The sequence below is a fragment of the Magnolia sinica genome, chromosome 2 (genome assembly GCF_029962835.1).
Source record: "Magnolia sinica isolate HGM2019 chromosome 2, MsV1, whole genome shotgun sequence".
Taxonomy (NCBI): domain Eukaryota; kingdom Viridiplantae; phylum Streptophyta; class Magnoliopsida; order Magnoliales; family Magnoliaceae; genus Magnolia; species Magnolia sinica.
Genome location: NC_080574.1, coordinates 42,542,501 through 42,560,036, shown reverse-complemented (window position 1 = coordinate 42,560,036; position 17,536 = coordinate 42,542,501). Strand labels below are relative to the sequence as shown.

Below are 17,536 nucleotides of genomic sequence, written 5' to 3'. Positions count from 1 at the left end.
CGGTGTATTTTTTCCATGGGATGTTGCTGATATCTTGCGATATCGTGGATACATGCGATTATATCAGTGATATTGTCAATTTATTGAATGATCATCATCATCTAAGCGTTATCCCAACCATCAACAATATCTAGCAAATTTTATTTTACCCTCAGTATCTGTATCACTGACCTAGTTTACAGACAATATCAGTTGATATTATCGATCATATTGGCCATACCAGGAACACTGGTCAATAGTTCCCATGTGTTAACCATATACATAACATGGGTATGCAACTCCCAAGTTAACATTGATGTGTACAGCTAAGGATCATGCCATTAAGAATGAGTTGTTAAAGTGAGAGAGCAAACTAAATTTGATTTTGGGTCTGTGGATGAAGCATCAGAACTAGTCATCAGTATAAAGGTATTCATATTGTAATACATCAAACTATATATTACTTAGATTTGGTCTAATATGCTTCTCCTTAATGTGTTGCATCCATGAAATCAATATGTTTGAGGACGATGATGATGATGATGCTATACAGCTATAGATATATCGATGGAAGTCCATGTTAGGTTTCTTGTAGGCTGTCAGTGGGGACAATGAATTACTATTTGATGGACATGAGATCTAGATTTTTACGATCATTAGAGGCATTAAGCACCTTGTAACATTTATTTGAAGTAAATTCTGCTCTTTTACTTTCTGCGTATATAATGAATCCATTTCCAGCATCTCATATTCCATCATTTCATTTGGTGATCTCTAGTTAATTACTTTTGATAACTACGGAGTTTCGGGTCATCAGAATCACCGGGATGTGCATCATGGAATATGGTTAGTTGATTTTTTCCTTCTTCTTTTTTTTTTTTAATAATCCTGAAAAAAAAAATTGCCAGAATATCTCAGTTACTTATTCTTTGTTTGACGGATGAGTTCCTCCAGTCTTCTATTATGCTTACTTTTGACTTGCAAAAGTTGCCTAGATTTGGTACGGTTGATCTTCTGATGCTTTGCGAATGCAAGAAATTTAGTCATTTTAAAAAAAATGAATGGACGAAAATTTTATTCAGTTTGTTCACTCCATTTGGGCTGAGTTCATGAACAGTTTTAATATAAGTTGGTGCTTCCCGGCAACGACAGATCTATTCTTGCTAGCGTGGCACGGAACTCATTTGGGTAAGACGAAAACTACTATCTGGAGAATGGTGATCCTGGCAGTGTGGTGGTCTGTTTGGGGGGAAAGAAACAACAGATGCTTTAGAAATCTCTCCAATTCAGTAGGATCTGTGGCGTCTTCGGCTAAGCAGCTCATCATAGAATGGGCTCTCCATGTTAAGGATCTTTCGGGCCTTGACTTCTTTTTTTTTGGGCGTGTAATTTGGAGGCTTGCTTTCTCAGCAGCCTCCTCTCTTTTTTTAATGAAATCTCTTCATCTTTCAAAAAAAAAAAAAAGAACAAGGAAGGATATACCAACAGGCGAAAAAATGAGCGAGAACAAAGCCTGATGACAAAAAATACAGCTAAGAAAATCAGCCCCCACCAGGATAACTTGAACACCACAGTGAGGCTCTTTTAACCTCTTCCTTTGCCCAGCTATCCACTTATTAGTGTATCCATGAACATGAGCACAAGTCCCTAAAAGTGTGGAAACAATGTCTCCAGCCTCCTTCCAGAGGTTAGCAAACTGCCAAGGAAATTCCCTTGTAGATGCCCACTTAATTACATTGGCAAGTCACCTTCAATTATCAAGGAATGGAAGTTATAGTCGGCAGCTAACTTAACACCTTGCAAGAGGCGGCAAGTTCCCCAAAAGATGTCTTGGACACCAAGCAGGCTGAAGAAATCCAGGAGCAACAAACCATCAATTTCGTAAAAATAAAATAAAAATGCTAGGCCTGTTTTGTCAAGCAAGCACCCGTCAAAATCCTATATATATATATATATATATATATATATATATATATATATAAAATCAGCTGTAGGGGATTTCCGCCAAGTCCATTATCTTTTTCCCCAAATTTCTAGATTATGCCATAATTTTTGCAAGATTCTATAATTTCCCAGTGCCAATGATTTGAGGACATTGTTATATATGCCAAGCTACTTTGAACCATTGATGTTGATGGAGGACAACTAACCACTTGCTCTAAAAGCTCGAACTGATAGAGCATGGTGAATTAATCCATTTATCTCATAGCCCATGCCCCATATCCATGGGTTAGGTCCTCGGCTGAAACCTCCTCGTGGGCCCCAAATCACATGGGTTCTGCCTCACACGAGCCACTCGCCTCACACGGGCCGCCCACCTGAGTGTGCTCCCGCATCCCACAGGCCACCCCACTCGAGCCCGGTGTGAAAATGCCCTTGCATTAGATGTGGTCCCAAGACTCCCAACAATTGTGGTGGCTCCAATTGTTCTTGGCTTTGAATCTCTTTGATGGGATAATGTAAGTCTTCACTATCCGTAATGTACCTTCCATCTAAACATGCATTGCAATAGACAGGTGTACACACAAGATAGATGTGTCATCTACGTATTGGAGATGAGCAACTTGGGGACCCTCTACTCACCCCGAAGCCTGAAATTAGGCCCGTTTCAAATGCTTTCACAACCATTATGCTTTTAAAGCCTTTATATTGACCACAAAAAAGATAGGGTGATAAGGGTACCCCTTGCCTGATGCCTCTTGGTCCCATGGAGAAGCCTTGGGGAATTTCATTAACCATGAAAGAGAAGTGGACTAACTTAACACATTCTATTACCAACGTCTCCACTTCATCCTAAAATCCATCCTCCTAAGCATGTATGTGAGGATGTCTCAATTGACACAAGCATATGCCTTTTCCATGTCCAGCTTATAGACAACCCCTACCCTACCCTCTTTGTATGTGGAGTTGATCCATTCGTGAGTGAGAATTTTCCTCCCAAACAAAAATGCCCCTAGTGCTTTGGAGACGACCCCCCCACCTTAGCTTAAAATTTGTAGGGACTTCCAATCTAGTTGATGGGTGTAAAATCTTTTAAGCATTCCACACCTTTTTTTCAGAGTGAGGATGATAAAAGATGCATTGAACTCTTTGGCAAGCTTGCCTCTAGCATGGACCTCTAAAATAAACTCCATTACATCATCTTTCACCTCTTCCCAAAAGATCTAGAAGAAAGCTATAGGATAATAACCAACCGGGTCGGGAGCCGTATTACTGGTAAGATCTCACTAGCTTTCATAACCTCTTCTTCATTGATAGTTCTTTCCAACCAATCTGTTTTTGCCTCATTGAGACAGTTGAGCTAAAGATTGTCCAAATTAGCTTGAGGCCAACCATCTTCTGCAAACATATTACCAGTGTAAAATTCCACCACTGAATTCCATCTTCCATCATTCTCCCATCCACTTCCAACATGTGGATTCTATTCTGTCTTCTTTTGGCATTGGTTGTTCAATGGAAGAAGTCTGTGTTTTTATTGCCGTCTTTCAACTATACCACCCTCGAATGCTGGTGCTATATGATTTCCTCTGATACTAACTTCCAACCTTAGGAATCCCTTTTGAGCTTCTCCTCCACACATCTCCATAGGTTTATCTTTGAGATGTATGAGACGAATTTCTTACATGATTACGATTTAGCACTGTCCAAATGTCCAAAATGGCTTTGTTTCCTCTCCTAAATGAAGCCTTTTAGAGTTTAGTCGTTTCAGCTTGCCATAAGTCCAAGGACCCCTATCCTTCACAGTGTTTGAGCCCAACTAATCTTTTTTCTTATCGACAAAACTTTCCTCGTCTAACCACATCAGTTCAAAGTGAAAGGGTATTGGACCCCGTGACTCCCCAACTTTTTCCAAAATTATCAGGCAATGGTAAGATACAATTTGGGGAATGCAACAAATTATGAAGCATTCGAAAACTACTACTCTTGGTAAGCTGATATAAAAATTACATGCAATTTAGACATGGTTGGGCTTGAGTCTACTTGGCTATTTGACCAAGTCAGTTGATTGCCACCCAATGGATGATCAATTAGGTCATGATGATCCACCCAATATGAGAATTAGCGCCTGTGGCTTGAAATCTGCATCCCTGCTTCTTTCAAAAGAGAATCTAACTACATTGAGATCCCCTCAAATACACCACAGAAGATTCCATTTATGCTTGACTCTGTTTAGATCATCCAAAAAATCTTCTTGCTGACTACGGGAGCATGGACTGTAGATCATTAACAACTCACAACTAAAACCATCAACCCAATTTTGCAAAAGAATCAATACTGAATACCTACTGATTTCAACATCCTGTTTCTGAAATTATTTTGTTCTCCACCCGCAGCAACACCTCTCAAGTCCCGATGCTCCAACAGAATCTAGTATTCCCATTCTGCCTTGTTACTGCCCTATACTATATGAATATAGAGCCATTGGATTGTTGTAACTTAGTTTCCTGAAATGCAACCATCTGCGCCTTCTGTGCAGCACATATAGTTTTGATTTGTGCCCTTTATCTAGGCATCCCATCCTGTGAACATTCCATGATGAGATCTTCATGCCAAAACCTTATTGATTCCCTTCCCCCAGTGTTCAGTCCCATTCCCAGCTGAATCCTCCAAAAGTATGACTTGATCCTTTTCTATATCATAATTAACTGACGAAGTGCTTTTATATATATATATATATATATATTATTACAGACTTTCTCCTTCTTATTCACCTTTGCTTGAGCTTTCTCGCTATCTTTGTTGCCTCGACGCTTGCTATCTTCCGCCTCCATTGATTCTTCCTAATTCAACATGGCATTATGGCCCATGATCGGCCCTTGTAATTGACATTATGCGTCACTGGGATGCAAATCATCGTTGTCACTGGATCTTTGAATTGGGCTGTCCAAACTGAGGGGATTATTCTCCATCAAGAGAAAATTATCTTCGACCATCACCGGGGATCTACCCTGCAATTGTGTCAAGGTTATGCCATCATCAAGAGCTATTGCCTCTTCAAAACTTAGTTTGACTTGCTAATGACTGGTCAAGGAAATATAGTCAGTTTCCTTAGACCCTACAGAAGTATTGGGAAGCTACGCTGGAGAAACAGGGGTTGTATCTTTGTTGGACGAGCCAGTTGTTGATTGGGACCCTTCCTTGCAGCTTGCCGTGAGGGCTATAGCCATCTGTATATGAGCCCCTGCCTTTGCTTGAAATAGCAAAATTACCCCCCAATCAAGCTTCCCTTTGTACCCATGGTATTTTCAATATTTGTGTTGCTGCCATTTACTGACTTTTCAACTACCCTTGTTGAGTTGTTGTCCTCATCTTCCATCTCCACCCTACGAATCATAATTGACGGTGTTGATCAAGAGATCCTGTTTGGTTCTTTTGACATGTACATGGCTCCGAATGCTAAAACCTTAGCCCTAGATTAGCCCCATTCTTTTCAAATTTGAACTACTGTGGGCCCACTTCATGTGATTTGCATTGCTTGACGATTGAAATGACATGCAGTGAGGCCTCTTGTTAGAGTTGTGCCCTGGAAAACCATTGTGAGCCCTAAATCCACTGGCCATGGGGATGCCATAGGGGCAATCTCAGCCGTAGATTATGATGACCATGTGACCCTTGTAGATAGTCTGATATGCCTTAGCTAATGAGTTGTGTCACCTTAAACACACATAGATGTGGGTTGTGTGAGGAGTGATTCCTCGGTTGGTCCTTGGGGATTAGATATTGGACATGACGGTCAATGAGCGAGGAGAATTGTAATAAATGGATCTTTGTTGAACCATGACTATCACATGTACTTGGGGCATACTTGTGGACATCCTATGATGAGATATACGATCATCCTACCTGAAGGGATTGACTTGAGTCAGGATGGTTGGTCTCCACCATCGAGAGTTGACCTGGTGTCAATGTGCCTTCGCCCTTACCCCACATGGGAATGTGAGTGTGCCATGGACACATTATCCTGCTGTGGACGTTTGGGCATTTGCATTGTTGGATCAAGTTCAAGTCACTAGTCTAGGGCCTCATTATCCTAATACTAGATTTGACTTGATATTGTATGAAAGATGATCAATCCTTCAACCTGAGGACGTGTAATAGCTGCAATCTTGATTGGGCGACTTTAACGCTCTTTACAAAGGTCAATGTAGGGGCCATTTAAAGTGGGTGCAAGTGTTCGAAGTATCGGTATTGCTACAAGTTTTGCTGGTACAAGTTTTGCTGGCCAGGGATATGGGAACAATATCGATATCACCGCTAATATCGCTGATAACCAGAAATGTGGGGAAACATGGGAAAAACGGTGGAATTTTCAGTGAAACTTCAAGAGAAGTTAAAATGTACATATCTGCATATTTAGAAAAAAAAAAAATTGCAAAAAGAATGCATACATAACAAGTTTCCATTCAATGGGGCCTTAAAAGCATGTGTTGTTGTAAGAATCAGTCCAACCATCCCATTCGGCCTATTTTAACCATCCAACCTTTCATCCAAATGTCCATCAATATTGCAAAATATCAACAACACATGATATTTCGCCAAGAAATAATCAACAGTTGGAAATGAAACGAAAGATTGTGGTCTCAATATCATGCATGTTGTGATATCGATAATATCGAGATATTATCAATATTATCAATGAGAAATTGAACACTACATACAACCATGTACTCATGAAAAAAATATGGAATAAAATTTTTTCTAATAAACAAAATTTTGATGATATCAATATGTTGATGATATTATTGAAATATTGTTGATACACTTATGATACATGCATTATCTAGAATTTATATAGTTGAAAATATTGGCGATACATTAGCAACATTGATGCATTGGCAATGCAAGCAACACCTAGAATTTACATAGTTGAAAATATTGACGATTATATTAGCGATATTGATATGTTGGCGATACTTAGCGATACATTGCTAATTCCTGGAATTTCTGATACTACTAGCATTATCGATATCGCTACCAGTGTTATTGGTTTTTCTGAGATGAAGATAAAGATAATATCGGAGATAATTCGAACACTTGCAACTAGGTATGTCATTAGGGTTTGCTGATTCTTGCACGATCCAATAAGGAATCCATTGGGTTTTACTTGGGGACATATTTAATGGCTAGATGTACTAGATTAGGGACTCATTAAGTGGTTTAACCACGGGCCTCAACACTTTAAAGCTTTTAAATGGTTTTACGAACTTTTTCAACCACTAAAGTTTTGTTTTAACCATTGAAATTGCTTTGATCGCACTTGATGATGATATGATGTTCCATTGTTTGATCAAGGGAATATCCTTGCCTATGAGAGAGCCCTGGATGCCCCCACCCCGATGTACATTACTTAGAGGGGGTAGTGAGAGAGTTCCTTCTCCCTTTTCTCTTCATTATCTCTTCTTCTCTACTTTCATAGGCGTGCATGTGGAGTGCATGCATCTACCTCAGCCTCGACCAGAGGTTCTATTAGCAGCTCTCTGATCTCCTTCACTTGAGATAGATGGGGAGAGACCTCCTAGTTTAGAGGATCGACAATGAAATCAATGGTGCTCCTCAATGTGTGTTCGTTTTGCTTGAAAGATGCAGAATCAGTGAATCATCTTTTCATCCATTGCGAGTTTGCAGCTGAAGTTTGGGCCAATGTCCTCAAGGTGATTTCGACTCTGTGGGTTTTGCTGAGGTCAATTGCAGGCCTCCTTTGGGCTTCGCATGGGGGTGGGGTCGTTAAGGATGGTGTGGAGGTTGGTTTTTATGTCATTATTGTGGGTGATTTCAGTGGAGAGGAACAACTGGTGTTTTCAGAACCGTATTGGATGTTGTTAGAAGGGTTAAGAGGGATATTGGGGATTGGGCCCGCGTGACCAATCTTGAGGATGTTTGTATCCTTTTTCCTTTGCTTAGTTTGTAGTTGTCTCATTGGTTGAATGTTTCTCAGCCTGTGATTTTTAATAAAAGTTGCGTTACCTTTAAAAAAGAAAAAGGGAAAACCGCTTCACTATTTTCATCGTGCACGGTATGTTCTAAGCGGTTCTTGATGGTTCTAGACATGTGGAGATATAATGTTATCTACAATGGGAGATCCTAGGGTGAGATAAACAAAGGGTTTTGAAATCTATGTTAAATTCTGCTGCATTTTCTTTAAAAATCCAACACTTCCCCCCTTGACACGTGTCCTTTGCCTCAACTTCATTCTGTACATGAGGGATCACTGAAGACAGTGTTTCTTCTGCACCCGCGTTTGCATTCATTCTCATGCTTTGGCCCACCAGAGGCCCAACCAAGGTTTTTTGTCCCACGTTTCTGGCACACAAATGGGAAATGCCAACCCTCCAGCCCCAAATCATCCTTTTGTGTGGTTTAGGCAGGGTTCCTTTCTAATCTTCACGTGAGCATACATAACAAACTCTCTGGTCATGGTCTTACATCAATCTTCTATGGTTCCAATGAATGAATGCAATGCCATGAGAAACCCCATGCCTCCATCACGATCCGTAAAGCTGGGACCATCTAGAGACCTCCCCCATCAGCTATCACTCTGTCCATTTATACACAATGCATATTGGACTCATCTGCAGGAACTGCCCTACCTCCACACTCTCTAGAGATGTGGTCTGAACTGTGAGCCAACAGTGTATGAGTCAATGTTGCCTAAATTGCCAAACCCCCTACTTTTTATGTTCCAAATCGTGCAATCCAGATCATTATTAGTACCAGTCATTGAATGTCTGGCTTGACTTCTGTTTACTAACCTGTCACCTCCACCATTGTGATTCTAGATTTCTCATTGGCAGAGTATGCCAATTTTGATTCATCACTTGTCTCTTTGAAGACTGTTTCATGCTACAGTGGTGTTCTAATTAGTTCGTTGACAGCTTCCAATTTGCTGCTCACATCAGACACAACAAGGCTCAACTAGGGTAATATGTGGTCAGCCAGTTACAAGAAAGTTGGATGGATTTACATCCCAATAGCTTTTGAGGCGCACCATCCACGTTTTAATTTCAAGTTTAGGTGGGGCTTTGTGTCATAAACACTCAATCACAACTTAACTATGCAAAAGAAGCCATGAATGTAGATGATCACTGGAGTGTACTCACACGTGTGTGTAAAAAGAATACAAGTTACTAATGTTGTGAAATTGATGAATCTAACGCTACTGGATGCGGTTAAAACATATCTAGATGTATCCTAGGACTAGGAGTACCACATAAATGTATTGGTATCTGGGTATCTTAGTTAGATTTTGACATATTAGATAGCTATTGGAATGCTATGTGACCCAAATACTGTTAGAACAAGGAATGATATTTTAAGTGATACTCTTGGTCTTATATTATTAGTTTATCATGAAGATGCAAATGATATTTGTTTGGTGCAATAATGCCTCATCGAGGTCTTTCAAGGAATATATCTGTTGAAATAGTGATTAAGGTTAGTTGGGTTCTCTTTGGAAGCAAGTTTGAAGGTACACTAGTGATAGATATATGATTCTTTTGTGATGTTGTAATCTGTTTCTTCTTGAATTGCTTGTGAACAGCATGGTCTTATGTGAGAATTCACAAAGAAAAATTGAAGCTTGGGAACTGGTATGTTTCTTTTCTTTTAGATGATTACCACTTGTGTTCACCTGCCATTTCTATTGTATTTCTTCAAATCCTTCACCTTTCGGGTTGGGGCTTTTGGAAGGCAAGTGAATCTTTTTTGTATTTATGCTACCAAATGTTCCTTTTAGTTTTATCTCTTAAAGTCTAAAGATACTTCTTCATTCTCGAATAATAGGATAGTTTTCAATTGACCGATTCCTAGTCTTGCTAATCTTTTATTTACAAAGCAATCACTAGGTGGATGCATTAATTTTCCTCTTGCCAATTGCCTGATTTGATCACCTGTTTGATGAGGACATTGTGCACACGCACGCCCGCACACCACCACCCCTACGCACGTACGTACGCAGAAGGACCCCACCATCGATCTGGCTCGATGACGACGTCCAGGGAGGGCCTCCTAGCTAAAAGACAAGTTTTGGTTCAGAAAAGTGGGCCTGATAGTCAAGAAAAGCCCATCATGGGATCTCATGATTGTGGCCCACTCGTCGGATTGATTTCATATTTTAGGTTTTGCTTATTGTTATTATTTAGAACATTGTGAACGCTTTAGATTTCTCTGTTTGGTTTTTATTTTAGTTTACTTCATCGCCAAGTAATAGGTTGCGCACATGGTGCGAGTTTTGGGGTATAGGATTTTCTCTATAAATAGACACCCCTTGTAGTTCTTTTGATTCATTGGAGTTAATAAAAAATTCCTGCTTTATTTTTCTGCTCTCTTCGTGAGTTGTAGAAGAATTCAAAAGTGGGTGCGAAGCCCTCCCTTTTCGAAGGGCTAACTATCGTGGTGCGAAGCCACATCGATCCCAATTCACCCCTATCTTCCATAATCTTTTTTTCCATCTTCCCCCACCATTCGTACTTCGAATTTGTCTTTTTGTTGCATCAGATTTCTTCATTACAGCAGGTTTTCAGATTTCGGCGCGCAGGCGAGCTGAAACTTTGGCGGAGCACCACGCACAAACCGTACATCAAATCGAGCTGAGATTTGGGGGTTTTGGAGTCCATCCCTGGCCGACCAGGGCCAAGGTGGCCTTTTTCTGAATAGTGGGGCCCACACATGTGCGGTCGGGATCACACGCACGTCCGTCTGGGCCATTGTTGTTGTCCACACGCGGGATCATCTTTTGGCTCAGGTTTTTATCCTCTTTTATCCTCTCATAGCCGTTTTTTCATAAATCCTAACCCTAGATTACATGATCCCTAATTGATTTGCCCATTTTTTCACCTTAGGGTTCCTTAAATTGAAATTAGGGAATCCCTTGGATTAAGGACTGATTTTTATGCATGAGTAGTTGATTTTATTTCCCTTTGACACCGTTTAGTTTATAATTTTTATTGGTCCAGTCCTAGCCTATGTTGGCTTGGACCCGCATAGATTCCCTTTTTTAATTGAATGCTTGGATTTTCATGTGGGACGTGGAATTTGTGTGATTGTTTCTGAATTGGTAGGATCTAAGCCTGAAATCTTGCATATCATATTTAATTTTCCATGTCCTGCATCAAATTTGGTATCAAAGCCTAGGGTTCTTGTAGGGGAATTCACCACATATTTAGGGTTTAGTTTGTTTAAGCCCTTTATGCATTCAATCCATCATATATAGCTGAATTTTAGTAACAGTGTGTAGTCTCCTTCATATAGAGTCTCATAGGGTCATTTAGTTTTTAGATGCATATAGTTGTCATAGCAGATCCTTAGGTTGAGCAAGTCAGTGTATGCCCACACGTACGGGTCGTGGTTTCAGTTTGCACCCCATACTAAACATCAACTACAAGAAATAGTGGCCAAGTTAGCCTAGCAAGTTGAGTCCTTAAATAAGCATTTGGAACAACACATAGATAAACGCCTCGAAGAAATAGAGGCATCCTTCAGGGCAAACCCCACCACTGGGGTGGATGCCCAATCTTAGGCAGTTGGTCAGGAGATTAGACCAAAGAATGGAGGCGGCCAAGGAGCTGGTCATGGGCGCGTACTTGTGCATCCACCCCGTGAGGGACATCATGATCAATATGACCCAGATGCACAACTCCTCAAGGGAGTTAGGCTAGATGCCCCTACTTTTGATGGCCACTTAGACCCTAAAGCTTTTTTAGATTGGTTGGCGGATATAGACCACTATTTTGAGTGGTATGATATGTCGGATGCTCGACAAGTCCGATTCGCCAAGATGAAGCTTGTGGGTCAAGCAAAGAGGTTTTGGGCAACGGTTGAGCGAAAAAAAGAAAGAGCGAGGGAACTCCCAATAGTCCATTGGGGAGAAATGAAAGAATCGCTGAAAGAGAAGTACCTCCCTTTCTCTTATCGCATGCGGTTGATTGAGGTGTGGCAGTCTCTTCGACAGGGTTCCATGAGTATTGCTGATTATATTGAGAAATTCGAAGAGTACTCGACCCGCTGTGAGGTTGATGAGGACCCCGTACTCACCCTTGCTTGTTTTAAAACGGGCCTCCGTCCTGGTATTAGGAGAGAATTGCTCGCCAAAGACATACACTATCGAACAGTTGTACCAAGTAGTGTTAAATGTCGAGCAATACCTTAAAGCATCTGTGGGAAGGCGGTTTGACTTTCGCGAATCCAGTACTAAGGCCAACCCCTCTGGGACTGGACCTAACACGAGATTCCAAAACAAACCTTCCCCTAATGTTTAGCCCAGACCTAAGGATGATAAGGGTAAAGAGATTGTCGGGTCTAGTTCACGTGGAAGTGAGGCCACTAGGTGTTTTAGGTGTCAGGGGTTTGGTCACTTTGCTCACCAGTGCGGCACGAGAGAGGGCACCAAAGTACTCCTTATTGATGGGCAAGTAGAAGTAGTGCCCCCAGAGAGTGATAGTGAGGAGGAGGAATATGAGCCAGTCGGAACCCCTAGTGATGAGGAAGAGGGAGCACAAGAGTCTGTGACCCTCGCAATTGTGCGTTGTGCCCTGGCTCAAGCCAAGAACACTGATGACTGGCGCCGCAACACGATCTTCTACACTTATGCAAAATGTGGGGAAAAGAGCTTTAAGATGATCGTGGATAGTGGTAGTTGTGCCAACGTGGCATCGACTAGCACTGTGAGTCGTTTGGGCTTGAAGCTGGAAGCCCATCCTCAGCCCTATAGAGTTTCCTGGGTTGATGAAACATCCATTTCAGTCTCGCACCGCTGTCTTGTCCCTATTCAGTTCGGATCTTATAAAGACACAATTTGGTGTGATGTTGTTCCTATGGATGTGAGTTATGTCATTCTGGGTACGCCGTGGCTCTATGACAGGGATGTTACCATATTTGGTTGTTCAAATGTGTGTACATTCTGGTTTGAGGGCAAGAAGGTCAAGCTAAATCCTCTGTCACCCAAGAATACACTGGAAAAGAGTTCACACAGAGTGGTGTAAGCGGCCTAAAAGAAGTGAAGGAGTCGAAGTCATAGTCCAAACCGCTCCATATTTTGAATGCCAAAGACTTTGAGCGAGAGACAGGGGCGGACTCGATGATATACGCCCTTGTGGCTAGGGAGAGTGTACCAGAGACTAGCGTAGAGTTACCCACTGAGGCCATTCAGGTAGTACATGAGTTTTGTGATGTTTTTCCTGATGATTTACCGAATGAGCTTCCCCCTATGAGGGATATACAACATGCCATTGATTTAATCCCTGGGGCAACTCTACCAAACCTCCCACATTACAGAATGAACCCAAAGGAGCACGCTGAGTTGAAGAGGCAGATTGATGAAATCCTAGAGAAGGGTTTCATTCGAGAGAGCATGAGTCCGTGTGCCATGCCCGCCCTTCTTACACCTAAGAAGGATGGCACATGGAGGATGTGTGTTGATAGTAGGGCCATCAACAAAATCACAATCAAGTATCGATTTCTCATACCGCGTCTTGATGACATGCTAGATATGATGGCTAATGCTACTATCTTCTCAAAAATCGACCTCAAAAGTGGGTATCACCAAATCCGTATACACCCTGGTGATGAGTGGAAGATGGCCTTCAAGACGAAGGATGGGCTATATGAGTGGCTAGTTATGCCTTTTGGGTTAACTAATGCCCCAAGCACTTTCATGCGTGTGATGACCCAAGTGTTGAGACCCTTCATGGGGAAGTTCCTGGTCGTATACTTTGATGATATCTTGATTTATAATATGACTAAGGAGCAACACCTCAACCATTTGAGGTAGGTTTGTGGGATTCTTAGGGCCAAGAAGTTGTACGCCAACCTAAAGAAGTGCGCATTCTTGTCTAGTAGTGTGATCTTCTTAGGTTTTATTGTGTCAGCTGAGGGCGTATCGGCGGATCCCGAGAAGGTCCAGGCCATCGTTAATTGGCCTGAACCCCGCAATATTCATGAGGTGCGCAACTTTCATGGCTTAGCCACTTTTTATAGGCGGTTCATTCGAGGCTTCAATTCCATTGTGACTCCCATCACGGACTGCATAAAAAGGGAGAGTTTCAATGGACAAAGGCCGCCTCGAAGGCCTTCAAGGAGATAAAGGTCAAGATGACCGAAGCTCCAGTCACGCGACTTCCAAATTTTTCAAAAGCATTTGAAGTCGCATGTGACGCGTCAGGAGTCGGCATAGGAGGAGTACTTAGCCAGGAAGGGCACTCTGTCGCCTTTTTTAGTGAGAAACTGAATGAGGCGAAGCAAAGATATTCCACCTATGACAAGGAATTCTATGCGGTAGTGCAATCACTACGCCATTGGCGACATTACCTGTTACCGCAAGAATTCGTCTTGTTCTCAAATCACGAGGCCTTAAGATACTTGAACTCTCAAAAGAAATTAAGCCCCAGGCACGCTAAGTGGGTTCAATTCCTTCAAGAGTACACTTTTGTGCTTAAGCACAAGGCTGGTGTAGAGAATAAGCCTGCCGACGCGTTGAGTCGTCGAGTCGCATTACTCAACTCCATGAACGTTAAAGTTACGGGCCTTGAGCGCATCAAAGAAGGATATTCTGAGTGTCTAGATTTTGGGGTTGTGTATATGTCTTTATTAGAGAGTCTGTCAGGAGTTAACAGTGAGTATTTGATTTTGGACGGATATTTATTTAGGAGTGACCGCTTGTGCATACCACGCACCTCCCTTCGCGATTTTCTTGTCTGGGAGTTACATTCAGGGGGGGTTGTAGGTCATTTCGGTTGGGACAAGACCATTGCCCTAGTGGAGGATAGATTTCATTGGCCAAGCCTCAAGCGGGACGTGGCCAAAATTATAGGGCAATGCCGTACTTGTCAACTGGTAAAGCAGAGGAAACAGAATACAAGATTATATACACCTTTGCCAGTCCCATTCATCCCTTGGTAGGACATCAGTATGGACTTCATGCTTGGACTTCCCAAGACTATTTGAAAGTATGACTCCATATTCGTTGTCGTGGACCGTTTCTCTAAAATGGCCCACTTCATTCCTTGTTCTAAGACCTCCGACGCCTCTCATGTTGCCAAGTTGTTCTTTAGTGAGGTTGTTAAATTGCATGGGTTACCAAAAACCAGTGTCTGACCGTGACGTGAGATTCATGAGTTACTTTTGGAAGACACTATGGCACATGATGAATACTAGGCTCCAGTTTTCTTCTGCCTACCACCCTCAGACCGATGGCCAGACTGAGGTGGTTAATAGGTGCCTAGGGAGTTTACTTTGATGTTTAGTGGGGGAGCATACCAGGACATGGGGCGCCATACTACCCATAGCCGAGTTTGCATACAATAGTTCTGTCAATAGGTTCACAGGTCTAAGTCCTTTTGAAGTCGTTACTGGTTATAAGCCTAGGAAACCTATTGATCTTATCCCCATGTCATTGTCCCATAGGCCATCAGAGTCTGCAGAGTCTTTTGCGCATCACATACATTCATTGCATCAAGGAATCAGCCGAAAGGTCACTACTAGTAATGAACATTACAAATTTTCTGCAGATCTACATAGACGTTTCAAAGAGTTCAATATTGGGGACTCTGTGATGGTTCGTATCAGGCCCGAGCGGTACCCTCCAGGGGCCGTTCGTAAGTCACGCGCGCGTAGCGTTGGGCCCTTCAAAATTGCGAAACGGTCTCAATGCGTATGAGGTAGATCTTCCACCTTCCATGGGAATTAGTTCCACATTCAATGTGGAGGATCTAGTTGCTTTTCAGGGACCCACTGATACTTTGTCTGGCCCTTCGCCCACCCATCCTGATGTCCCAACCTTACCCTTTGATCCATGGCCTCTCCCCGACCTTTCATCCCAGCCTCTGCCTCCCATACCTAGCCTTCACACACCCACAGAGGAAATAGAGGATATCCTGGACCACGAGATAATTTCCACGTCGGATGGCGAGTTTCAGAAATACCTAGTTAAATGGAAGTCACGCCCAGCTTCGGACAGCGCGTGGCTTACTAAGGAGGAGCTTCAGAGACTTGATCCTGACATTCTAGAGCGGTTCAGGAGTTTTATTTCGCCAGTGGCGAAATCTTCACAGCCGGAGAGAGTTGATGAGGACATCGTGCACACGCACGCCCGTACACCACCACCCCTACGCACGTACGTACGCAGAAGGAGGACCCCACCATCGATCTGGCTCGATGACGACGTCCAGGGAGGGCCTCCTAGCTAGAAGACAAGTTTTGGTTCAGAAAAGTGGGCCCGATAGTCAAGAAAAGCTCATCATGGGATCTCATGATTGTGGCCCACTTGTCGGATTGATTTCATATTTTAGGTTTTTCTTATTGTTATTATTTAGAACATTGTGAACGCTTTAGATTTCTCTATTTGGTTTTTATTTTATTTTACTTTATCGCCAAGTAATAGGTTGCGAACATAGTACGAGTTTTGGGGTATAGGATTTTCCCTATAAATAGGCACCCCTTGTAGTTCTTTTGATTCATTGAAGTTAATAAAAAATTCCTGCTTTATTTTTCTGCTCTCTTCGTGAGTTGTAGAAGAATTCAAAAGTGGGTGCGAAGCCCTCCCTTTTTGAAGGGCTAACTACCGTGGTGCGAAGCCACATCGATCCCAATTCACCCCTATCTTCTATAATCTTTTTTTCCATCTTCCCCCACCATCCGTACTTCGAGTTTGTCTTTTTGTTGCATCAGATTTCTTCATTACAGCAGGTTTTCAGATTTCGGCCCGCAGGCGAGCTGAAACTTCGGCGGAGCACCACGCACAAACCGTATATCGGATCGAGCTGAGATTTGAGGGTTTTGGAGTCCATCCTTGGCCGACCAGGGCCAAGGTGGCCTTTTTCTGAATAGTGGGGCTCACACACGTGCGGTCGGGATCACACGCACGTCCGTCTGGGCCATTATTGCTGTCCACACGCGGGATCATCTTTTGGCTCAGGTTTTTATCCTCTTTTATCCTCTCATAGCCGTTTTTCATGAATCCTAACCCTAGATTACGTGATCCCTAATTGATTTGCCCCTTTTTTCACCTTAGGGTTCCTTGAATTGAAATTAGGGAATCCCTTGGATTAGGGACTGATTTTTATGCACGAGTAGTTGATTTTATTTCCCTTTGACATCGTTTGGTTTATAATTTTTATTGGTCCAGTCCTAGCCTGTGTTGGCTTGGACCCATATAGATTCCCCTTTTTAATTGAATGTTTGGATTTTTATGTGGGACGTGGAATTTGTGTGATTGTTTCTGAATTGGTAGGATCTAAGCCTGAAATCTTGCATATCATATTTAATTTTCCATGTCCTGCATCACTGTTCTGTTATATATGTGGGACATATTCCTCTTTCACAAGGAGTTGTAATATGCATAGTTGTTGACATTTGGGTGTCGGTTGTCATTTTCATTTTGAGGAGAATGGCAGCTTTAGAATTTGTATTGGATTGTAGGAAGAATGTAAACTCAGCTGATATGAGGGTATTTGATAAGATACCACTTTCTTTCCTCTTCAATTGGTGGCTCAGAAATGCAAGAAAAGAAGCATGATGCATGCAGTCACAGCAGTAAATTGTGGTAAATGAGGTGTAGTTTTTTGGT

At 42.2% G+C, this 17,536-nt stretch overlaps 1 protein-coding gene across 11 annotated transcripts in view; it reads left to right on the top strand.

Moving 5' to 3' along the window:
• Positions 1-17,536, top strand: part of LOC131237042 (uncharacterized) — a 65,840-nt gene that overhangs the window by 16,967 nt on the left and 31,337 nt on the right. For all 11 annotated transcript variants that reach the window (XR_009166990.1, XR_009166987.1, XR_009166989.1 and 8 more), the window contains 2 exons: positions 758-825; positions 9,518-9,566. Coding sequence is in view for 7 of the 11 variants with exons in the window: in XM_058234676.1 (XP_058090659.1) it covers positions 758-825; positions 9,518-9,566 (117 nt within the window). In the remaining 4 variants the exon portion in view is untranslated. The remainder of the gene's footprint in view (positions 1-757; positions 826-9,517; positions 9,567-17,536) is intronic.